The sequence below is a fragment of the Peromyscus leucopus genome, chromosome 5, assembly GCF_004664715.2.
Source record: "Peromyscus leucopus breed LL Stock chromosome 5, UCI_PerLeu_2.1, whole genome shotgun sequence".
NCBI lineage: Eukaryota > Metazoa > Chordata > Mammalia > Rodentia > Cricetidae > Peromyscus > Peromyscus leucopus.
Window position 1 is genome coordinate 137,274,422 of NC_051067.1, and position 26,168 is coordinate 137,300,589.

A 26,168-nucleotide genomic window follows, 5' to 3' on the forward strand; every position below is an offset into this window, starting at 1 on the left:
GCCCACTAGGTGTTCTACTGGTAAGTCCTGGAGGTGGTTGAAGCAATCTGGCCAATGGCACAGAAGAAAAGAAAAATCTATGGGGACCTCCAGAAGTCCTTTGCTTAGAAAGAAAGCAGCCCAGAAACCAAGGGCTTGTGATCAGCCTTTCTCTGGACTTCATCATGCATAGGTGACAAGGACAAACTGCAGTTGGCACCAGTTCACAGAAAATGGCAGAGTTAGGGAACCCGGGTGTCATCTTAGTCTATCTCTGCATTTTCACAGCCTCTAGTAAATACAGTGACACTTCTGTGGCAGGGTTCCACATACGCTTCTTGGACTAATGAACAAAGGATAGTCATGCCTACTGTTAAAGCCACATTCATGTTCTTGAAGAAAAGAGAAGATGACTGAATGTGGGCGTGGGCATACAGAGAATGGGAAGTGGCTGCGTATTCAGTCTACAAACAGCAGAAAATGTGCAACACCGAAGCATTTGAAGTCCAGTTTGGATAGGAGATGCACTTTTGGGGATCGATAGGAGAGGCACTTTTAATATACACGACATAGGAGAGCTGCATAACCACCTCATTTGTGCTTTATGAATACTATGTTTAGTTCAGTTCAACAGATTTTTAAAAACGTATTTCCTGTATAAGAAACATTGCTAATACAAAGGCATAAAGTACAGTCCTGCTGAGGTGGCACACTTGATATGTTCATATCTTTAGTTCACTCAGTTCATAACTTGACTGTATAAATCTAAATTAGACAAAAGATACAACCTTCTAGTAATGAAAACAACAACAACAACAACAACAAAAAAAAAAAAACCTTTCAGGTTTTGGAAAAGCTAAGGGGACTCCAGTGATGCCCCTGAATTCCAGTCTTCCTGGAGACAGGACAATATGGCAAAGAAGTCATTTTTGTACCTTCATGATCTGGGTTCAAATCAACTATGAGTTGTTGCCAGCTAGTACTAGCTTCTGAGAGGTTGAGAACAAATCTCCCAGGCTCTATATCAGAGTCTTCATGTTGGTAACATGTTACCTTCCCAGTACAGTAGTGTTTGCACCAGACACCATTAATCAATGTTACAGATTAGGCCTTTCAAAACTGTTTCACCAGGACACCAAGGGTTTCAATATGGTAGGTGTGAAATGTGGATTTGCTGGCCTGGCAGAAACTCCCTTAATATAAAGCACCTGGCTATGGGGGAAAAGCCATGTGATAAGATCTGTATGGCAAACAATAAAGGACAAGGGGAACTTTTATTTCTATGTCACCTTATGTTATCACAGGACTGCTGGGAAAAGAGCAGCCCATTAAGTGTTTGCTCCTTTGATCTCTACTGAGTGCACAATCTCTATTCTTGATGGAGACAGAGAATCATTTATTTACCTTACTTACTCACCTGCGATAACTGGTCTATTCCAAAAACAGTGAGGATAATTAAAATAATCCTGACATTGAGGTTCCCATAGTGATTGGAAACTTTCAAACTGATTTAGCATTTTATTACACCCACAGCCTTCTGAAGATGGGGGCACACTGCATGAGGTTAAACAAGACCTTGTAATAGCAGAGCTTTTCTAGAATATTCTGAAGGTGCTGTGATTTACTGTCTTTACCTCGGGAGCTGCATGGTAATTGTGACATCTTAAATGGTGCTGTGTGTTCCCTATAGCCTAACACTGTCAACAGGCTTCTCTGTTCTTGACCATGTTTGGACCTAGGAAAATGGACCTGTGGCATTAATTCACTTGATAGCTCCAGTTCTGGGCTTCCTGGTAGAAGAGAAACCACCACTGTTTCCTTCCCATTACTTGATGGCCAGTTGTATGATTTCTGGCCTATAACAGTGGTGAATCTAGGGAAGATCTTAGAAAAAACTTTAATAAGTAGCTCACTGCTAGGCAAGTAACATATTACCCAGACTTTGCTGGGTAGCATGTCTACCTCTAAAGCAGGAGAGAGCCAAGGAGGACTGTTCCCTTTGGTTCACTCTCATTGTGCACGCTTCATTTGCCTGTATGTTTTCATACACTGACAGGAGCCATCCAAATGTGAGATATCACAAGATAAGCAGCCCATATTGAGAAAAAGAATAATCCTTAATATACTAGTTACATGTTGGCAGTTTATAGGCCAGATTAGGATTTCAGAACACATTTTGTTTACCCCATGTTGCTTGAAACTTTAGTTTTCTGGATATTTAAAAATTCAGTTTCATCTCAAAGTCAATTTTTCAGGTTTTTTAAAATCCATTTAAATAAATTCTTTAAAAACTATTCTTAATGTTTGCAATGGCTGAAGGTCAAGGATTACCCAGTTGTGCCATTTAGATGCCTTCTAGGGGTCTCTCTCTCTCTCTCTCTCTCTCTCTCTCTCTCTCTCTCTGTCTTTTTTTATTTTATGTATGTCACAGGTGTGTCTGGTATCTGAGAAGATCAGAAGAGAGTCACCAAAACTGGAATAACAGATGGTTGGGAGCTTCCATGTAGGTGCTGGGAACTGAACCTGGGTCTTCTGCAAGACCAGCATGTGTTCCCAAAGACAGCCATCTCCCCAGCCACCTCAGGTGTCCTTTTGCTATTGTTCTTAACATTTTTAGTAGTATGACTGTATTTGTGCTCAAGCTACTCATTAATTTACTCTGTTTGCATCCAGTACATATTTCAGTGTGTACCTCTTTGTCTTAACTGATACAGAGTTCCATTTTCATTGCATTCACTCATCTTTATATCTCCTTAATCACTTCACATGGGTAGTATTCTGTTGGCAGGACCACCCTGGAGTAAGTAGCTGTAAAATACTTGACATTTGCAAGGTAGTAATACCCTGTTGGCATGCACTATAGCAAAAGCACATGTAGGTGACAAATGGGCAGTGACACATTCTCACAAATTTGGTGGAAACTGCTCTGTTTTCAAAGAGGAGATGACAGAGGTGATGATCCTGGAGGAATTTGGAATTTTCTGGGTAGGCAAGTAAGGAGGGGTTTTCCCTGAACAGAGAGATAAGTAATGGGGGGCATTTCAGGAGCAGAGAAGTACAGGTACCAAAGGGATGAATGTGTGAAGGAGAGGCGGGGCATGCTTTGGGGAGTGATATTCAGACATTCTGAAACACACTTTAGTGTGCTCAGAACCCATGATGGGCTGAGGATCCTGGGGTTTTAGGTCCCGAGAGCTAGGAAACTTGCAGCTGGAGCCAGTCAGCCTCATATTTTTGGCTCAGTTATTGTCTCTCTACTACTTGTAATTCCTAGTCTTCCCAATCAAAGTCTGAAGGATATAAAGTCTATAGTGAGGAGTAGGGGTCTCTTGATGACTCGGGGTCCATGACTTCAGTGCCAAATGGCCCAGGATATGATTTTCAGACTTTTCATTACTGCAAGTAGATGGTGGTTTGGCATGCACATCTGAAACCCAAGTTCTATTATGGGTTCTTGTTGCCATCTTAAGAACCAAAGAAAATGCAGTTATGTATTACTTGACAGTGGTATGGGCTTAGAAAAATCTTTATAGAATAAATAATAACTGGAAAAATCAGATAAAATAGCTCCAAATCATATTTTTGTTTTTGTACAAAGAATGATCATCATTCCACCACAAATTTCAAGAAAACATCACTGTAGCAAAAATTCTCTAATCCTAACGCAAGTCAGGTATAACTGAATAATGCTAAAACCCTACTAAATAATAGATTCCATTGAGTCTTGTTAGAACGATCCTAATGATTTTAAATCACTGCTCATAATAATGAAATTTTATTCTTCCACTGATTTAGTACGAGGCAAACCTTTTGTTTACTATTGATGTCATTTGGGTAATGTCTGCATTCCACAGGGCAACATATATACAAATTACAGTTCAGTCCCTTTCCGCACTCCTCCTCCAGCTCCTTCTTCCTGCCTCCCCCACCCCCTACCTCTCCACCCCCCCACCCCCATCTTTCTCTCTCAGTTTTGTTATAAAGCCAAGCCTGGTGTTGAACTTGCTAGCATTCTATACCAACCTCCCAAATGCCAGATTATGGATGCACAACACTCCTTAATCAACACTTATAATTTTTTCCTTCAATGCATGTGTGTGTGTGTGTGTGTGTGTGTGTGTGTGTGTGTGTGTGTGTATGTGTGTATGTGTGTGTGTGAGAGAGAGAGAGAGAGAGGAGAGAGAGAGAGAGAGAGAGAGAGAGAGAGAGAGAGAGAGAGAGAGAGAGAGAGACTTTCTATGTAGCCATGGATGGTTTGGAATGTGCTACGTAGTCCAGGCTGACTTAAGCATACAGAGATCTGATGGCCTTTCTACCATCATGCCTGACCCTAACTCTCATAATGTATAATTCTGGCTTTCAAATTTTTAAAGTTATCAGTCAGTTTTTTTAAAGGGGGTAGAAGAGTGAGATGTAGAAAAAGCACAAAGAAAGGTACTTATGAAGATGGTGGCAATCTGGTGAACATTTCTTAATTGATGACAACAATAATTCTGATTTAACTCTCATGACACAAATAATAAACTCCCCTACTAATCAAATAATCACAAAGAAAACCCTAAGCAGAAGTGTAAAATTGTAAGAAGTGTTGCTATTTTAACCTTTACAAATATTTTTCAGATATTAATTTCAGCTGTGTTATTCATTGACTATATACTAACAATTGGAATGATTCACAAATGCAGAGGTGCAGCTTGTTCTCTGTTTCATTGGCTGAAACTCTATGGTCTCTCCGCTGTCTTTATCTGCATAATGCCTCGCCTAAGAAACCATGCACACTTCCCCCTGTAATGAGACATTGGCTTTGCTGGTTAAATAAATACAAATCATTTCACTGTTCTGAAGTCTGTCTTTTTATTAATTTCCTAAATTTAATAATATTATAATTCCGGTTGGCTGCAGAACATCTATCTTCGAACCTGTGTTTGGAAGTGGTCCATCTATGGAGTATTTGAAGGAGGATGGAAGTTTCCTTCTAAAAAGGTGGATGGTAAATGTTACAAGTCAGCAGCATCACCTCCTGTCAAGCACAGGCAGACTATAGCTGCTTCAATTTGCATGCAGGGGATGACTCTCTGAAGTGGTATTAAGGGATGAACCAAGGTGGATTAATTTCCAGTCTTTGATATTCATTAACTCCAGCTTCAGAAAAAAAAAATACAAGGAGATGACACAATTACCCTCGGAGCTTCACCCGGGAGCGGCGGCTTTACAATTTGAAGTTCATAGTGCCATGCTAATTGATCAAGCAAGGCCACATACCTTTAGCTAAAAGGGCTTAACTACTATTTGGTCCTAACTATAGTGATGATGGTATTTGACGTCTGAAGTAGCTTCATTTTGGAAGAGCTTAGCAAACTAGTTATTATTATTTAATTTTTATGGCACATATCAGTAGCTAGCCCTCTTGGATTTCAGTAATTCCTTGTCAAAGAGACTCTAATTCAGTGGCTAAAAGTAATAGGTGACTAGGGTAAAATGTCCATTTCACTTGAATTAAGTAGCATTTAGACTTACCTGAATTTTTGTTCACAGACCACACACAACCTGTCAAAGGCAGATTCTTAGGGGGGAAAAAACTTCTGTAAAGGCAAAAATCTTCCTATTAGAGGAAAATAGAGAAGTCATCAGCAAGCTGCCTCAAATCTCCAGTGAGAGATTTGGGAAAGGATGCAGGAGTGAGCTTGCTTACTGGGCAGCAATAACCAGACACGATGCTTATTTACCTCTGGAGCTTCAAAGACTTCTGGGTCAGTGTGTAGGATTGGAGGAAAGATGGCTACAAAGTCTCCCTTCCGCAGACAGTAACTGCTCGTCTCTGAGTTGAAATTCATATCCTCCTGCACTTCACGAAAGATGGTGGAGTAGGAGCAGAGCCGCAGGACCTCGAGGATGGTGCTTTCTGAGGAAAACAAACCACAGCCCTTGTAACATGAGTGAGCGATTTGAGAAGCTGCCTCCGTTGGCTGCTAGAACTCATTAACAACAACCTCGCCTGGTAGGAAAATAATTTCTTCACATCCATTGATACCTAAGAGAGAGTCAATGACGCTTTGGATGCTGAGAGTAAAGAACCCGGGGGCTTTGCTCCGACATCATTTGAGGATTTACAGGCAGGAGGTAGCCGTGCTGTCTATGGACAGAGGAAAGAAGGAATGGTCTCCAAGAAAGGACTCATGTGTTAGGAACACAAGCATAGTAACGTGAATCTATACCCTTCTCACAGCACACTGCTGGAGGGTTACTTCACCAGTCTTTAGAGGAGCGATGTCTGTAAAGCCAGGCTTAGCTACTTAATAGCATTCAGGCAGTTAACAAGAAAGTAATTGTAGTAGGTGCATTTGGAGACACCTTAACACTTAATTTCTTATATGCTAGCTGTAAATAGAATGAGTCAGCATTTGCTGGAAAATTCTCAAGGAACACATTTTTATAGGATTAGGAAGAAAACCACATTTTCCTCACTATCCAGGGAGAAAAACATTCACCATCATCATATCCTGGAAGATTCCAGAAGCCGAATGTCCTTGCTATCCCAGTGGCCTTCACCTTTTGCTCCTAGCACGGCAGATTTTATGGCTAATTTCCGGCGATTTATCCTGGCAGTTTGAGGAGGAATTCCTTTGGGAATAATATGCATAATTTGCATAAATCATTCTGATAGCATGCATATCAGTGTGTAGCTCCTGTCTAGAGCTGCATCTCTCCCTTCATAATCAAAACTGACTATGTTTCCTCCAGCGTGAGTGGATCCTGGAATATAAAGCTTGATTCTTTCTAATCAGCAATGTGAAATAGCTCCAAATGGAGCTTCCCCCCTTTCACATGATAATAAGTGACTGTGTTTATGACTTGCAGTTTAGAAACCTCACACACACATACACATGTTCAGAGCCTAGTTTCTTGGTGCCGAGCACAGTTCTGTCAGCCAGTTCCCAGTTATTAGATTATTAAAGGCAGACCCATTAGTGGGAGCTTGTATACAGAAAAAAAAAACCCCACAGAAATAAACATTATTTTGGTAAAATGTAAACCTATGAACAGCTTGTACAGGGACATGTAGTAGCTTTGGGTGCCTTCTCCCAGGAGGTTTTTCCTTAAGCATGCGTTTGTCTAAAGAAATGAGGCTGCGGTCAGCTCTGTGTGGGCAGTGTGGTGATTCAATGTGACGTATAGTGAGGTTGTGCATATTCTCTTAGACTGCCTTCGTTATTATAATCAGGCAGAGTCAAATCGGTTTGCTGGTGATGAGGCTAGAAAAGAACTTTGGTTTTGGAACATGGACTCTACTGTAGATAGCCACAAGGCACCTGACATGACAGATTTCAGTTGGCAAGACACCAACAACCAACATTTCTATGGTGAAAATCAAGGATCTACCTTCCATGTTCTGCTGCTGGCCCTGTTGGACCAACAATAGCATGGCATCATTTTAACATGTGGTATGAAATAGTAGCTGGCATATGTATTAGTTCTGTTCACACAACAAGTCCAGTAGGGTGTGGGAAGAAGAAATACAAAAGCAAAATAATGCTTGGGGTGGCTGCTGTGACAAGGGTAGGCATTTAACAGTCCGAATAACACAGTCATATCCGATTGGCTGGTGTGCTCCTGGGAAGCATGGCAGCTTGTGCCCACTGCAGTATCACAAATGACAATTGGGCAAGCATATCTTATGCAGAAGTTAATCACAATAATGGAGCTGAAAGTGTGGCTCAGCAGTCAGATCGTAAGTGACAAATCTGTTTTACCTTCCAGTACCAGTTATGTGTGCAAGACGAGGTTGGCTCTTGCTCTGAGCGATCATGCCGATAATCATTAGGCGACAAAAGTAATGAGTTGTGTTATTATCGCCAGTGGAGAAGGGAGCTTCTGGGGTCTGCGGCACAGCACTGAGACACAAAAGCCAGCCGCAATTCCATCAGCCCCAGAATGAGCATGGGCAGAACTATAGGTTGAGAAGAATGACAATGGTACCATGAAAAAAAAAAAAAAAAAAACAACTACGGCTTCTCCTTGTCGTTGTCATAGTTGAGCAGACACCAGCCAGTGCCACTGACAGACCAGCTGGGCCCTGGGAGGACTTCCATGCTACACCAGGAGGTACAGTAAATTATCCGGCACGGTAGAGCAACATCTGTTTCTGCGCTAGTGCCGAACAAACAAGGCAGTTTAAAACATACCAAGGGATAACCAAGCAACAAATGAACATGACCCTTAGTTTTCCCCCCTTCTCACGCATGGGGTGCTAAACTTCATTGTGCAAGCATCCCGTGAAAGAGAAGCCAGGTTTTTGTTTGATAAGGTGTTGTCAGAGAGATTTTACATATTTCCAAAATGGAAAGAAAAGGCTTATAGTATTTTTATTCTTAGAATTGTCCCCCTTCTATCTTCATTTCTTTTATACTAAAGCTAGCACTTGGTTCTCAATTTGCTCTAGAATTAAAAAAAAAAAAAACAACCAACTTTCCATATACTTATAAATATTCAGTCTTTAAACCTCATTTGCTATACTTAGTTCACATGCCTTCAAGCATTTGTCTCCCAATTCCCACTGAATAAATGCGTACTAATGAGAACTAGAGCGAGCTGCTGAGGCAAAGCTGGGTGACTGGGGTCTGGCCTGCCACCAGCTTGTGATAGGCGGGCAAATTGAGTTAAAATGAAAAGTCTTGTCAGCTAAAATTCAACATGGTAGCCAAACAGCAAGCTGTCAATCATCCATCCAAAACAAGGGACTATAGGTAATAAAAGGTCACCCTGAATGATTAGTGCACACTTGGCTTACATATGGAAGTTAATTTTAATTAAACATGATCTCTATCTGTAAATGTTTTATAAAACTTACTGTGCATAATGGATTTATAATTTATGCAAACATTTAGCAGGTAATGGGACCCTCTAATTATTAGACTGTATTGTAGAAAAATGACTATCGAGAATGCAAATATTTGGAGGATAAATTTACACCAGGCATTGCAAGGTGCCAACAGTCATAGCTGTGGTTAAGATAAGGCTGCTTGTATAACTGTTAAGAACTGAGTTTTACTGACTACCATTACCATCTACAAGACAACTGGGTCACAAAATTTTGATGATGCACTCACAATTCTGAGTCTGCACTGCCCTGTTTACATGGCTAGGAAAAAAAGAGTTTCTTTTTTAAGATAGAAAACTAATATGATTAAAAGTCCCTTCTAAGTAAAGAGCTGAGCATGTGTTAATTTGTAGTGTTTTACAATCCAACTGGAGGGAAAAAGACAAATGAAGGGAATTGCTGGGAGGAAAAGGCACATCCGCTTTGTCTTTGGAATAATTCAGAAATGATTCCCATTTGCAGATTTTAAGTGCCAAAGCATATCATGATAATCAATAAAGCTAGCTACAGTGCAAACACAGATAAGCACATGCAGGTTTCCGCCTCATACTTAGGCCATGTCTGTGTATGTGGAATGAATGTACTGTGACATGGCTGGACTGTTAATTTGGGTCATCTTAATGATTGGTGCAGGCTGGCATGCCGTCTGATTAGCCATGGTGATCAGTGGATGGCAGCGATGGCAGAAGTGAAATGAACAGCCAGCCCCACTATGGTCACTGGGGCTGAACACATGGATGGTCTTAAAAAGCAAATGGCTAGGAAAGGGGAAGGGATGGCCATGAAAATGGTGTTCTCCGGAAGGTGAGATGAAGCACAGCTCAGCTGAGGGTGCACGTGCACATGCTTGGGTGTCTTTATATAGCTCTTCTAGACAGATGAGAAAGTAAGTAAGAAATTGTGGTAATTAATATATAATTTGAAGGAAAATCATAAATTTTTGGATCAACAATGGTGTATTTGAATAAAATTAAAAATAAACGCGAAATGGTACAAATGCCTATCTTCACACTGCATTGCAGAAAAAGGCTTTGGTTTGTGCTATTTATGGTTTCTGCTGTATATTTATACACATGTAAGTTAAACAGTCATATACTCAATAAAATTTTGTTAAGGTCTTAACTCTTCTCAAAGCATGGGGACACTGGCTGGAGGAAAGAAATGCAACACGTGGATTTGACCTATACTCATGCAACAGTCTAGGAATTCAAAATTGAAAAATACACATAAGTAAGAGGCTTCTAAGATAGTACTTAAAAGTGTTTCCTTATTCATTCATTCATTCTCTCACTCTCTGTCTCTGTCTCTGTCTCTGTCTCTGTCTCTCTCTCTCTCTCTCTCTCTCTCTCTCTCTGTGTGTGTGTGTGTGTGTGTGTGTGTGTGTGTGTGTGTGTGTGTGTGGTGCAGTGCATGTACGTGAAGGTCCACCTTATGGAACACAGGGTGGAATTCTGGTTGTCAGGGTTGATGGCAGGTGCCTTTATCAGCTGAGCCCATTCATTGGTCCCCAAGCTACTACTTTAGATACTGAATACTTTACTTTTTAAATTGACAAAGACTGTGAACTTTGGCAACATGTAGGCTTTGCGGAACAACTCCATCGGTTTAATCATCACATCCATTGTTTATCAGTCGGTTTAATCAGCACATGCATTATCTATCAGTTAACTGTTAAGATAGTTCTTAACTCTTAGCATCTTGATTTTGCAGTTTTCTTGTCATTGTATTTTTTTTTTTTGAGATGTAAGCGGTGGGACTCAGAGACTTGCACATGCTAAGCAAGTGCTCAGCCCCTGAGGTGCATCCATAGTTCAAACAAGTTTTGCATGGATTAATATCAAATAATTTGTGTATATGTGTGGTGCTAGGTATTGAGCCCAAGGCCTTGCACATGCTGAGTAGCTTCTCTAGCACTTAACTATAACTTGTCATTTTATCCTTCCTTCCCTTCCCTTCCCTTCCCTTCCCTTACTCCATTTCTTTGACAGGGTCTGCTTTTCTAGTCCAAGCAGTCCTTAACTTATGATCCTCCTGCCTTGCCTCTCCAGCTCTAAGATTACAGCCCATATCACATGCTTGACTGATAGGCACAGTTTCTGAGTGTATAACTCCAATGACAGTTTTCTGAAATCTATTTTAGAAGAAAGGTCTTTTTTCACATTGAAATCAAGTTTTCTTCCCTTTAATTTCAACCTTTGTAGAACATTCAGGCAGAAAATCGAATCCTACTTCCAACCTTCAACAACCCCTTAAATATATATACATATTTTATCATTTTCTTTTTGTGTAGGGGTGCTGCTGGGTATCAAATCCAGGCCTTTGTGCACACTAGGCAATCATTACTCTACCATTGAGCTGTATCCCAGCCTGTAGTAATCATTTTGCACTTTGTGTCAGAGATGGTATGACATCAGCCTTTGGACATGCATGGTAAATTTGGAGAGTCGATTTAATCCTTACAGTGTACCAGAAGTACAAGCACTGGCTGAGTTGGGAAAGCAGAGAAGGGTTTTCATTCTCTATGCCCCATACACCATACTTCTATCAATGTTTCTCTTTAGAAGCTGATGAGGAGCAGAGATTTGAAATAATTTAACCACTTACTCCTTTGAAGCTCTCTGATATCACAGAGATTACCAGCTTCTTTGGTTGCCTGTTAGACTCACCCAGGATTGGCTAAAAAGATAACATCTCCATCCCAGATCAATGTGATCAGAATCACAACATTAACTAAAACCTTTAAATGAGGGGTGCTGAACCTTGGCCACATATTAGAACCACCTGGGGAGCTTTTAAAACCAGCAACCCTCACTCCAGAACAATAAAAGCAGACTCTCTGGGGACAGGACCAGGGTTGAGTGTTTTTAAAACTCTCCAGATGATTCCAAGGAACAATCAAGTTGAGAGCTGTGGCTTGAAGCCGGGTTTTGCTAAGAAGCCTCATGTCATTCTGTCCTGGTTTACTTTTAACACTCACGTGACTAATTTAATTGGCATTAAAGTTACCCTCTAATCAGCTTGTGTTTCCCTTCCTGAACCTTTTAGCTTTGCATTAAAATGCAAAATTGATAAATGTTGAACTCAGTGTTTTTCATTGATGTTTCCCTAATATTACACATAAAACTTTACTGTCTGTTGTCTGCTTCTGAAGTACTCTTTCTTAGAATTCCCTCTTGGGAGACTAGGGATGTAGTGTAGTCAGAAAGCATTTGCCTAGCATATACAGAGGCCCTGGGCCCGATCCCCAATATGGTAAAAAAGAGAAGAAAAAAATTACTAACTTGAAAGGAAATACATTCCTTCTCTGTTTCCTCATGAGAATATTTTGGTAAACTTCACAATTCCCCTAATTATCTAAATTTCTAATTTTTCAACTACACAGTTATTTTATAATATTTAATGCTGTATTTATATCTGAGTGGTATGTATCAGATAAAAATAGTGGTCTTTTCTCTAATAATTTTGCCTGAGGTGACAGTGATTAATTACCATCAGGTATTAAAGTCAATAGCCTGGCATCACTTTTTCTTGGTTTACTACTGTTTGGATTCATGGTTTGTATTTGATTCTCTTTCTGGAACTTTCTATGCAGTAATCAAAGGAAAATAATAAGAAAGTTAAAATAGCACTAACACAATGTCTGGCACTTGTTCAAATAATTGTTAATAGTTTTAGGGTAGAAATATATCTTGGAGGTAGAACACTTACTTAGCATTGGTTTAATCCCTTGTACTATCATCAACAACTCATTATTATGCTATCATCTTTTTCTGAAGTTAAAACCAAGTCAGTGTCAAGACTTGGTTTTCCTTTCCAAATCTTGTTGACATACATGCTGTGGTAGCTAGCTTGGATTAATTTAGATATAAAATTTTTTTTCCTCTCAGTGGGGACAATGCAAAAGAATCTTGGATTAGAGATACCTTACAAGAAAGATATAGTGATGGTCATAAAATGCAAATGAAAATTCTGTCTCTGTCATTCTGAGAATATTCTCATTTGTAAAGAGAATGAAAAGATGCAACACCAGCTGTGGTCCCTCAGTGCACCTTGGTGAAAACCACATGATAACTGTAAACTACTTTGAAAGAATTAAATACCTTATATATTTAACATAGACTTATTATTATTATTTTGTTACAGCATCTTTAATTTTTCAACTAGCCCTTCTGTTTGGGTTTCTCTATCTCCCCATCCCAACTACTCACAAGAAATAGGTTTATCCTCTGGCCTGGGAGGCAGGTCGCTTAACTGCAGATCTTCACTTCTCCTTCAGCTCCTCCAGCTTTGTAGCAAAACACCTGCTACAGACTCCCTTCCCCTTCCCCCACCTCTAGTGGACCCCACAGATCTACGCCTCCAAACTTCTTTTTCACTACTCCTTGCTTTATCCCAGCCCACCTCCAACAGAAATTGCCTGGAAACCCGCAGGCCACTCGAACCAGTAAAGCAGGCAGGATAATAGTAGATCTTTATATGACCCTCCATTCCTCCAAGTCCAACCTCCCAGTCTCCTCACCAACTCTATAGCAGACCTCTGCTGTGGCCTCTCCTCATTATCCTTCCCATCTCCAGGGGGCTAAGCAGATCCTGGTAGAACACCTCATTTTCCTCCAACCTTTAGATCCATTCCTAAGTCTTAGCACTCAATACCTAGAAACAAATTTTACCTGGACCTACAGTGACCACACCAATCAGGATCCCAGAAGAATTTTCTACCAGGCAACAGACAGCCACCACACTCTCCTTAGAACCAGAGAAGGCAACAGAAACCAAGAAACAAATCAGCCAGCCAATGAAGACAAAACCAGGTATCAGCACCTAGAATTATAGTCTTCTTAATCCTATATGCCTAGATGCCAAAACCAATAATAGCCAGGACAGTATGTCTTCACTACAGCCCAGCAACCCTTCCAGACCAGGCTCTGAGTATTGCATCATATCTGAAAGACAAGAAAAAGACCCTGAAAGAGCCTTTATGAATATGATGGATGTCCTTAAAGAGTGAATGAACAAATATTTAAAGAAATCTATGAAAACACAAACAGTTGAAGGAAATGAATAAAACATATCAAGACCTGAAAATGGAAATAGAATCAATAACGAAAACTGAAACTGGAGGAAATCTGGAAATAAAAGGTGTAGGATCTCTAAGGGGAAGCTCAGAGGTAAGCCTCACCAAAGAATACAAGAAATAAAAGATGAAAGAGAGAATTCCGGGCATTGATGACACAATAGAAGGTATGGATACCTCAGGAAAAAAAAAAAAAACTGGCGAAAAACATCCAGGAAATCTGCAACACCATGAAAAGACCAAATCTAAGAAAAATAGGAATAGAGGAAGGAGATGGAACCCAGGTCAAAGGCACAAAAAACATTTTCAACAAAATCATAGAAGAAAATTTCCCTCACCTAAAGAAGGAGATTCTTATCAAGGTACAGGAAGCGTACAAGACAACAAATAGACTAGACCAGAAAAGGAAGTCCCTTGGCATTTTAGAACCAAAATATACAGAACAAAGAAAGAATATTAAAAGCTGCAAGGCAGGCCTATTAGAATTATACCTGATTTCTTAATAAAGATTCTAAAAGCCAGAAGGGCCTGGACAGATGTGCTACAGACACTAAGAGACCACAGCTGCCAGCCCAAACTACTATAGCCAGCAATACTTTCAATAACCGTAGATGGAGAAAATAAGACATTCCATGATAAAAAATAAATTTAAACAATATCTATCTACAAACCTAGCACTACAGAAGGTACTAGAGAGAAAACTCCAACCTAAAGAGGTTAACTACACCGAAGAAAACACAGGAAACATATTTCCAGAATGGCAAATCAAAAGAGAGGACACACACACACACACACACACACACACACACACACACACATTCACACACACACAAATCCCATAACAAAATAACAGGAATCAACAAAGACTGCTCACTAGTATCTCTCAACATTAATGGTCTCGATTCCCCCAATAAAAAGACATAGACTAACAGAATGGATGTGAATATAGTATCTACCTTCTGCTACATCCTAGAAATATGCCTCAACATCAAGGATAGCTATTACCTCAGAGTAAAGGATGGAAAAAGACATTGCAAGCAAATGGACCTAAGAAGCAAGCTGTTATAACTATTTTTATATCTGACAAAATAAGACTTCAAACTAAAACTCATCAGAAGCAATAGGGAAGGACACTACATACTCATCAAAGGAAAGAATCCTCCAAGAGGACATATCAACTTTTAACATCTATGCCCAAAACACAAGGGTACAAAAGTTTATAAAAAAATATACTACTACAGGTTAAATCACATATTGACCCTTACACAATTGATAGTGGGAGACTTAAATACTCAGCTTTCACTAATGGACCAGTTATCCAGATAAAAATTAAACAGAGAAATGCTGGAGCTGATTAGACAGCATAAACTAAATGGACCTAACAGATATTTACAGAATATTTTACCCAAACACAAAAGAATATACCTTCTTCTCAGCACCTCAAGGAACTTTCTACAAAATTGAGCACATACTGGGACACAAAACAAATCTCAAAAGACACAAGAAAATTTAAAGAAAAACCTATATCTTATTTGACCAACATGGTAAAGGATCCTTTAATCCTGGATATCAACAACAACAGAAAACTTATAAACTCAGGGAAACTGAACAACTCACTACTAAGTGAAAAGCAGATCAATACAGAAAAAAGAAAGAAATTAAAGGCATTTTAAAGTTGAATAAAAATGAGTACACAACATACCCAAACTTTTGGAACACAGTGAAGGCAGTTCTCAGAAGCAAGTTCATAGCACTAAATGTCTACTTAAATACAACAACAACAAATTTGGAGAGATCTCATACTAGTAAATTAACAGTACACCTGAAAGGTCTAAAACAGTAAGAAAAAAATCGTACCCAGAAGAAGTAGACAGCAAGAAATAATCAAACTCAGGGCTGAACTCAATAAAATAGTAACAAACCAACCAACAAAACAATGAATCAATGAAACAAAGAGTTGGCTTTTCTTTGAGAAAACCAATAAGATTGATAAACCCTTATCCAAATTAACCAAAAGGAGGAGAAAGAATTTCCAAATTATCAAAATTAGAAGTGAAAAGGGAGACATAACAACAGATACTGAAGATATCCAGAGAATCATAAGGAAATACTTTAAAATCCCATACTCTACCTAATTGGAAAATGTAAAAGAAATGGATAATTTTTTCAATACACATTATTTACCAAAGTTAGATAAATATCAGATAAGCAAGTTAAACAGATCTATAACCCTCACTGATATAGAAGCAGAGCAGTCATTACAAGTCTCCCCCGCAAAAAATAGTAATTCCAGAGTCAAATGGTTTTAGTGCAGAATTCTACCAGACTTTGAAAGAAGAGTTAATGCCAATTCTCCTCAAATTATTCCACAAAAGAGAAACAGAAGAATCATTGCCCAACTAATTTAAGAGTACCATTACCCTGATACCCAAATCATGTAAAGACCCCCCCCAAAAGAAAGAAAATTACAGACCAATTTCCTTTGTAAAATAGATGCAAAATTCCTCAACAAAACACAAACTGAATCCAAGAACACATCAAAAAGATCATGCACCACGATCAAGTAGGTTTTATCCTAGAGATGCAGGGATGATTCATCATATGTACATTGATAATTATAATCCATCATATGAACAAACCAAAAGGAAAAACCTAAAAGATCATCTCATTATATACAGGAAAGCCTTCAATAAAATCCAATACCCTTTGGAGATAAAAGTCCTGGAAGAGACTAGAGATACAAAATAAAGGCAATTTACAAAAAGCTCACAGCCAACATCCACTTAAAAAGAGTGGATGATCAAAGCATTGCCACTAAAATCATCAGAAAGACAAGATTGTCCACTCTTTCCATACCTACCGGATATAGTACTTGAAGTCTTAGCTAGAGCAGTAGGACAACTGAAGGAGAATAAAGGATACAAACTGGAAAGGAAGAAGTCAAGGTATGTATAAGTGACACTAAAAATCCCACTAGGAACTCCTACAACTAATAAACACTTTCAGTACAGTAGTAGGACACAAGATTAACTAAAAACATGAACAAGAAGAAGAACAAAAACAAACAAATAAACAAACAAACAAAATAATAGCCCTCCTATACAGAAATGACAAACAGACCTTGAAAAAAATCCTGGGAACAACACTTCTCACAATAGCCCCAAGTAATACAAAATATGTTGGGTAACTCTAACCAAGCAAGTGAAAGACTAGTACGACAAAGACTTTAAAACACTGAAGAAAGAACTGTAGATATCAGAAGATGGAAAGGTCTCCTCTGTCTGTGGATTAGTAGGATTAATACAGTAAAATTGGCCATCCTACTAAAAGCAATCTACAGATTCAATGCAATCCCATTCAAAATTCCAGCACAATTCTTCACAGAACTTTAAAGGACAATATTCAATTTCATATGGAAAAACAAAAAACCCAGGATAGCTAAAACAATCTTAAACAATAAAAGAGCTGCTGGAGCTATCACCATCTTTGATTTCAAGTTGTACTCCAGAGCTAAAGTAATAAAAACCATGCCTTTTGCATAAAAAACAGACACGTTGTTAATCAATGAAATTGAATTGCAGACCCAGACATAAATCTGCATACCTTTGGACACCTGATTTTTGATAAAGAAGCCAGAAATACACAATGTAAAAAAGACAGCATCTTCAACAAATGGTGCTAGGCTACCTGAATGTCTTCATGTAGAATAAGGCAAATAGATTCATATGTATCACCCGGCAGAAAACTCAATTCAAATTGGATCAAAGACATCAACATAAAACCAGACACACTGAACCTGACAGAAGAGAAAATGGGGGATACCTTTGACACATTGGCACTGGCTAAACAGAACACTAATAGCAAAGACATTAAGATTGACAATTAATTAGTGGGAGCTCATAAAACTAAAAAGCTTCTGTAAGGTAAAGGACACCATCAGGAGTACAAAATGGCAGCTTACAGAATGGGAAAATTTTTTCAGTAACTCCACATCTGATAGAGGGATAATATCCAAAATATATAAAGAACTCAAGAAGCTAGATATCAACAAATGCAAACATTCCAATTAAAAAGTGGGGTACAGATCTAAACAGACAATTCTTAACAGAGGAATCTCAAATGGCTGAGAAACACTTAAAGAAATGTCAAACATCCTTAGCCTTCGTGAAAATGCAAATCAAAACTACATTGAGATTCCATCTTATACCTGTCAGAATGGCTAAGATCAATAACACAAGTGACAGCTCATGCTGTCTAGGAAATAGAGCAAGGAGAACACCCCACCATTGCTGGTGAGAATTCAAACTCATACAGCCACTGTGGAAATCAATATGATGGTTCTTCAGAAAATTGGGATTCAATCAACCTCAAGATCCAGCTATACCATATACTGGATATGCTGGACATATACACAAAGGATGCCCCATCCTACCACAAGGACACTTGCTCAACTACGTTCATAATGGTGTTATTCATAATGGCAAGAAATTGGAACCTGAAGGGACCTAGATGTCCCTCAACCAAAGAACTGATAAAGAAAATTTGATATATTTGCATAATGGAGTATTTCTCAGCTGTTAGGAAAAAAAAGACATCATGAAATTTGTAAGAAAATGGATGAAACTAGAAAAATATCACCCTGAGAAGGGCAACTCAGACTCTGAAAGACAAACATATGTACTCACTTATAAGTGGATATTAGCTGTTAAGTAAAGGATAATCACACTGCAATCTACAGATCCAGAGAAGTTAGATAAAGAGGAGAGGTCTAGGGAGTATGCAAGGATCTCCCTGGGAAGGGGAAATAGAACAGATTTTGTGAGTGGACAAGAGGCAGGTGGGGATGGGAATGGGGAGGGATCAGGTTGGGGAGGGAGGGATGGAGGGAGAGAGTATGGGGGAGAGACTACTGGAATAGGTGAGCACCTAAGGGGTGGTGTGGAAACCTAGTGCCATGGAAACTTCCTGAAACCTATGAGGGTGACTCTACCAAGGACTCCCTAGTAAAGGAGGATACAGAGCCTGGTCATCTTCTGTAACCAGGCTAGGCTCTCAGTGGTAGGACTGGGACATCAAATCAGCCACAAAACCTAAGACCCACAACCTGTCTTGTCTACAAGATGCACTGGGACAATGGAGGCTGTGGGAGTGGCCAGTCAATGACTGGGATCACTTGAGATCCAAGCCACAAGAGGGAGCCCATGCTGGACACAGCACGAATGGCCAGGAACCAGAAGCTGGATGGTTCAGAGACCTACAGTGGAATCAAACAGGACTGAACAAAATAATAATAATAATAAAAATAAAAAAATAAAGTAAAAGAAATGAAATGATTCCTAATGATATTCTGCTATGCTTATAGTTTGGTGTCTACCACAATCACCAACAGAGAGGCTTCTTCCAGTAGCTGATTGAAGCAAATGCAGAGACCCACTGCCAAACATTAGGCAGAGCTCAGGGAACCCCACAGAAGAAGGGGAGCAAGAACTAAAGGAGACAGAGGGGTCAAGGACACCAGGAGGACACAGTCCACCAAATCACCTAAGCAAGGCTCATAGTGGCTCACAGAGATTGAAGAAGCAACCATGGAGCCTGCATGGGTCTGAACCCTCTGCATACATGCTGCGGTTGTTTTGCTTGGGGTTTTTATTGGATTGGGGATATCACTGACTCTTTTGGCTGATCTTGGGACCCTTTTCCTCCTACTGGGTTGCCTTATCCAGCTTTGATATGAGAGTTTGTGCCTAGTCTTTTTTTGTGTGTCTTGTTATGCTGTGGTCAGTTGATATCCCTAGGAGGCCTGCTCTTTTCTGAAGGGAAATGGAGGAGCAGTAGATATAAGGGAGAGGGGAGGTGGGAGGGGCAACTGGGAGGAGGGAGGAAGGGGAGGCTGTGGTTGGGATGTATTGTATGAGAAAAGAATAAAGAAAAAGAAAACAATAACAAAATGCAGCAATATAATGACTCTTCATGACATTCTGCTCTACTCATCAAAGTGCAGTGCTCGGCCATCACCAGAGAAGATTCCTCCGGCAGCACGTAGGAGCAAATACAGACCCACTGCCTGGTATTATGCAGAGAACCCTCAGTCCTAACTGGTGTGCTTCTATCAACTCCTTCCCCTTAGAGGTCAGGGGACCCTAAAGAAGAGGAGGCAGAAAGAACACAAGAGGCAGAGGGGATAGTGGACACCCAGAAACCTAGGGCCTCTGAATCATCAGGATCGACCCAGATGTGAACTCACAGAGACTGAGGCAGCGCACAGGGCCTAAACGGGTCTGGACCAGGTCCTCTGTGTGTATATTATAGCTTCCAATTTAGTGAATTTCATGGGATTCCTGAGTGTGCAAATGAGTGGGTCTCTGTTTCTTGTGCCTTCTCTTGAGCTCTTTTCCTTGTTTTTGTTTATTTGTGGTTGTTTTTTTTTGTCCAATGTGTTAGTCTTTGTTTTATCTTATTTTATGTTTATCCATTAGAAACCTCTTAGTTTTCTAGTGAAAAACACAGAGAGAGTGGATCCACAGGGGAGGTGATGTGGGGGGTAACTGGAAGGGGTGAAGGGAGGGAAAACCATAATCATGATATATTATGTAAGGAAAAAAATCTATTTTCAAGAAAATATTAAGGTGAAAACAAATAAATATTAATCATCTGCAAGAATAAATTGCAATAAACAAATAACTATAGTAGTCAATTTTAGGAGTTTATACACCTAAGATTTTTTTTACAGTTTATAGCATCTACCAAGCATTTGAGGAACATAATTTTTAGTTATTATTTAAATATTCCATTGTAACAAAAAAAGACTATGCAGCCAACTTAATTATCTTTTAGTTTTTGCCTACCTACAAGTATTTCATTGACTACATAAACTGATTCAAAATAAAAAAAAAGGTAATAGACTTACAATTATTTAGTAAAATTTGGGTGACTAGCACTGTAAGCTTATGGTGCAGAAGTTGTTTGGTGTGCTGTTGATCCATCAAAGTTTGGTCTAATCTGACTGAACCTTTTATCTCATGAAAGAATATATAAATATTTTTTTCCAGAGGTAATGACCTTTATCATGAGTTCTTTCAATAAATGACACTGACCTCTGCTGGTCACCTAGGCTGCAGGGTACCCATCTAGCTATGGAAAGCACTGCTTTAGCACAGGTTAAGATTTTGTTGTTTCTGACATTAGGTAGAGAGAGAGCCCAAATTGGAGAACTCCATTGGGTCCCTCCCATTGGAGCTCAAAAAAGCCCTAGGAACAGCAGAAGGAAGAAATGTAGGAGCCAGAGTCGTTAAGGACACCAGGAAAACACAGCCCACAGAGTCAACTAAGCAGTGCTTATAGGAGCTCATAGACTGAAGTGACAATCACAGAGCCTGACTGGTCTATGCCAGGTCCTGTACATATATGTTTGGTTGCATAGCTTAGGGTTTTTGTGGGACTCCTAACAGTGGAAATGGGGGTGTCTGTGACTCTTTTGCCTGCTCTTGAGACTCTTTTTACCACACTGGGTTACCCCACACAGTCCTGATACAAGGGCTTGTGCCTAGTCTTACAGTGTTCAGTTGATATCCCTGGGAGGCCTGCTCTTTTCTGAAGGGAAATGGAGGAGGAATGGATCTGGGAGAGAGGTGAGGTTCCAGGTAACTGGGAGGAGTAGAGGGAGAGGAAACTTCAGTCAGGATGTAATGTATGAGAATAATAATAGTAATAAAAGATTTTGTTGTTTCTGTTCATGGGTTAAGCATGGGAAGGGCGCAAATTTATGAGGGCTCCAAGGATGAGAGTCCCTAAGTCTAGCTGTGGACTTATATGGACCTAAATTACAACTTCAGAAGTTATCTCTTCTGGTCAAATAAACCCAAGCATTTCTTTCTTAACACTGTACTTTAAAAACAATCTTTTATTTCAATGACAAACAGCTACTATAAATAGAGATTTGCTGAATTTCAAGCAAACTGTGAAAAGGAATAATTATGTACAGAATACAAACATATTCTTTGGAGTTCACTCGCATTATTTCCTGATCATCTCATTCTTAAAATGAAAGGGTAATTACCTGGATATATGGAAAATGCAACTTAGATCTCCATAGAAACCAAATCAACTCAGAAAACACTACTATTTCAAGTATCAGCAACTACCCATATTTTACCTAAATTTTGTGTATTAGTTCCCTAAGAGTTCTGAAATAAAAAGAAAAGAACATTAGCATTTTGATAATGATGGATAATATTCTTCCTCCAAACAAACATGGAATTCCTTTGATAATTCACACTACAGGTGACACAACTTTCATAATTGGTTGAAGCATAAGTCACGGTGACTGCTGTTGTCCTGGCCACAGGGATCCACCTTTGTAACATTTGGGCTATCTTATTAGTACCAAGTAGTTAACTGTGATCAAAAGTATTAGGACCTAATATCTCAGAATTTGCAGAGAGAGAGAGAGAGAGAGAGAGAGAGAGAGAGAGAGAGAGAGAGAGAGAGAGAGAGAGAGGATATATTTTATACATAAAAACTTGAGGTCAAAGCAGGGTAAAATTAAGGGTCTTATTAAGTCAAATAGCCGAGGAAAGTTTACCAACAATGCAATTGTCCAAAGAAACTGAAAGTACTATATCCCCAAGAACACGATAGAATGAGATATGAATACAGAGGGAATTGCCATGTATTGGTACAGATTTTAATTTTAGGAATATCAGTTCCCTACATGATGGTAACAAGCAGCCTGCTTAAACCCAGGAAATGGAAATGCAGTTGCTGCATTTCAAGGGCTCATGTCCGGTGGAAGGCTGACTGAGTCAAGGCAAACATAAAAAGGGTGGCAGGGGGGGGGGGGGGGGGGGGGAGAAAAAGCAAAACAACCAGTTCCTATGGGCCTCAGAAATATCAGAAATAAAGTTCCCCTTTATTTGCTAAATCAGTAATATTTTTTTAAAGTACCAATGTTTAAAGGTCTAGAGCAGTTTTCCCTTCCACTTCCCTGCCTTCCCCGCTTCCTCACATCCCTCCCTCTCTTCTTTCCATTCTTTGCCTCACTCTTTATTTGCATATTTAAACCATTAGCCCACAATGAAAGGATTTTTAACTTAAGCACCATATACTCCAAACCATATAAAACACCATGACCTGTGCCTGAAAATGCAGATGCCATTTTAAGGAAGAGTAAGTACTTTTTGCACACAAGTTGCCCCTCTGAAATATTTTCCTGTTCAGCCGTGGAATCCTGTTCTTGTCAAGATAGGACAGCAGTGCTTGGGAAGCATCAGCAGGCCAACAGATGCTTAGAATCAAATGACTTAATAGGCATACACATTTTTCCCCAAATAATTGCAAAGCTTTGGTTTAGCCCTTTGCATACCTTGCATAGTTAATTAGCTAGGCCTTAATGTTTACATGCAATGAGAGTATCTACAGCTATAAACTACATAATTTATAATTGATGTAAATGGGTGTTATTATGTCAATTAGGCAGCTGTGTCCTCCACCTCTTGGTAAACAGCTATGAGTGATAAACTGAGTTTGCAGAGAGCTACCTTCTTCTCTTCATAACAGATAAAAATAAATTACCCAGGCAGACCAAGCTGTCCAGTTGTTCTCTGGTGAAGTGGATGGAAAGTCCAGGCCCTTTCTTTTGACCTGTTGACTGCAGGAAGCTGTCAATTTCGTCACACAGTGCTTCCATGTTTTCTGGGTGCCGAAGAAGGTAATACATTGCCCAGAACATAGTTGGAATGGTGTTTGCCAGAGAGGCCCAGAGAAAGCCAAGATGATGTGCTGGGAGAAAATAAGTGAAAAGGAAGATTAATAGCGTTTATTACACTGATTAGATTTGCAGTGTGCTAATTAAAAGATGTTAGGACACAGACCCAGCCAAGGATCAGTGCATGCTAATGAGAACCAATAGGCTTCTGAAGTCTAATTTTCTGCTTAATGAGAATAGTTTAAAATGTAATGTGTGTTGGGGGGGCAGGAAGGTGGGGGATGAGATAAGGGGGAGTAAATGCCGCTTAGTTATACTCTTTCTCATTATCGTCATTAAGTATCTTGTTTTACCACCTCAGCAAAAAAAAAAAAAAAATCAATTATCACAGAGGGTTGTTTCAGAGTAAAACATTTTATCACTAGCCAATTAGAAAGAGCATAAAAAATTTCAAGGTCGCCATTTTTCTTTTTATCTCAAAGGTCTTCTGTAAATTATTTTATTTTAGTGAGTAATCATTCAGAACTTTCTTACCTCCTATTTCAAAGTCTTCACGCCTATAGTGTTTCTCCAGTATATCTTGCCTTTCCTGAACAATTTCTGACCATCCATGCATCTGAGCTAGTTTTTCTGATGAGAGGCATTTTATAAGTTTCTTCTGCATAGATTTCACATTTCTTAAAAGCTGAATGGGTATATCAGATATTAAGTATGGGAACATATCATCAAATTTTAAAAAATCATCTCTTAGTTCACTGATAATTTTTTTCCTGTCACCAGCAACAACTTTTCCATATACAGTTGTAAACGTGGCCTCAAATACCAGTGAGCTACAGAATGAGAACAGTCCTGTCGTTTTCCAATCTGTGCTTTTTAGTAGTTGGGGCTCAAGTATTTCTTTTAGTTCTTGGATCATGCTTCCTAGGAGACTGTCCAAAGCTTTGCCTTGTAAAAGCAGGTAAGCTCTGTGAATGTCATCATTAAGGTCATCATCAGCTGGCAGCTTCTTGATGGAGAAGGCTTTCGCTGATAACTTTCTGCTGAACGTCCCAAAACTTAATTGTTTGGAGTTTCTCATTAGGAGATGGTACTGGAAAGGGTTCAGAACAAACGTAATGTACTTCCCTTAAAAAAAAAATAAATATGGTTTATTTGATAGCAAGACAAAACACATATCTGAAGTCTGAAAATATTTAAATCAAAATTAGAGACTTTACTAAGAAGTTAATAGTTTTATTACACCAATTTAACAGATATCCATTCCACTCAAAGGCCTACCTGCACCCTTTGAAAATGAAGGATGATGTGAAACACCCGTGGAAGCTAGAAGGTAAATTTCTTGAAGATTTAAATTTCACCGCTCACTAGGGCCTGTCTCTCAACACTGGCACAAACTTTGGAGAGTTCCTTGCTGAACCCCTGCACTCATCAGCTGAGAGAACCAGGGACTGCTGAGAAGCAAAGTCTGCACAGCGAAGTCTTTGCCTTGCACCTTGCTTATCCTCACTCAGCTCTGGTCTCTCACTGCAATGCTGCCTTAAGATTCCTTCTGACTAGAACTATTCTATGCAACCACAACATTTAACGAGTATCTTCTTCTTCTTCTTCTTTTTTTTTTTTTTTTGGTTTTACGAGACAGGGTTTCTCTGTGTAGCTTTGCACCTTTCCTGGAACTCACTTGGTAGCCCAGGCTGGCCTCAAACTCACAGAGATCCGCCTGGCTCTGCCTCCCGAGTGCTGGGATTAAAGGCGTGTGCCACCACCACCCGGCTGAGTATCTTCTTTTTAAAAACACACATTGCATTTGAATAATCCTTCAATGTTCCTGTTCTGCAATTAGTGTCTGTACTCAATTCTCTCTCTCTCTCTCTCTCTCTCTCTCTCTCTCTCTCTCTCTCTCTCTCTCTCTCTCTGTGTGTGTGTGTGTGTGTGTGTGTGTGTGTAGCTTTCTTAGATGAAAAACTTCCAATTGCGATTTATGGTAATTCCAAATGTGTTTGTAAAACTTAATCATATTGGTACAAGACATTTTAGATAAAGATTTGGAATCATTGTCAACCAAATCCTAGAGACAGTATAAATGTGTTTTTATTTGGCAATTTAAAAAATACAGCTTAAGTGTTAAATATATATGTGAATATGTATGATGTGATTCATTTTCCTTACAGTGACTTTTATCCACTCCATTTCCCCTTGATTCATTTCACTGAGCAAGGCAAGACAGAAGTGAGGGAGAGCCTGTTGCTCGTTCTGGTTGGATACAACGCTACCTTATACAAAGGAAGCACAGTCTTGTTCTCATTCATTCTTTGTTTTGCCTCAGGAACAGCAAAAAGGACCACATTGGATTTGGGCACTTTAAATCACTTGCTTTATCGTTATAACTTAATTAAAACGGCCAGCATCTGCCTAACAAATAATCGGGGATGCAGGAGTCAATTTTCTCATTTTTCAAAAGAGATAATTTTAGGCAAAGCTGTGTATTTTCACAGGTGATGATTCATGCATCCTTCTTCCCAAATGAAGGAGTTTTG

General features: G+C 39.4%; 1 protein-coding gene across 2 annotated transcripts in view; it reads right to left on the bottom strand.

Annotated features, from left to right (window-relative positions):
• Positions 1-26,168, bottom strand: part of LOC114690079 (cytochrome P450 7B1) — a 177,378-nt gene that overhangs the window by 6,454 nt on the left and 144,756 nt on the right. For both annotated transcript variants that reach the window (XM_028864517.2, XM_037206395.1), the window contains exons 3-5: positions 24,169-24,759; positions 23,502-23,708; positions 5,706-5,881 (exon numbers count right to left, since the gene is read on the bottom strand). In XM_028864517.2, the coding sequence (XP_028720350.1) occupies positions 5,706-5,881; positions 23,502-23,708; positions 24,169-24,759 (974 nt within the window). The remainder of the gene's footprint in view (positions 1-5,705; positions 5,882-23,501; positions 23,709-24,168; positions 24,760-26,168) is intronic.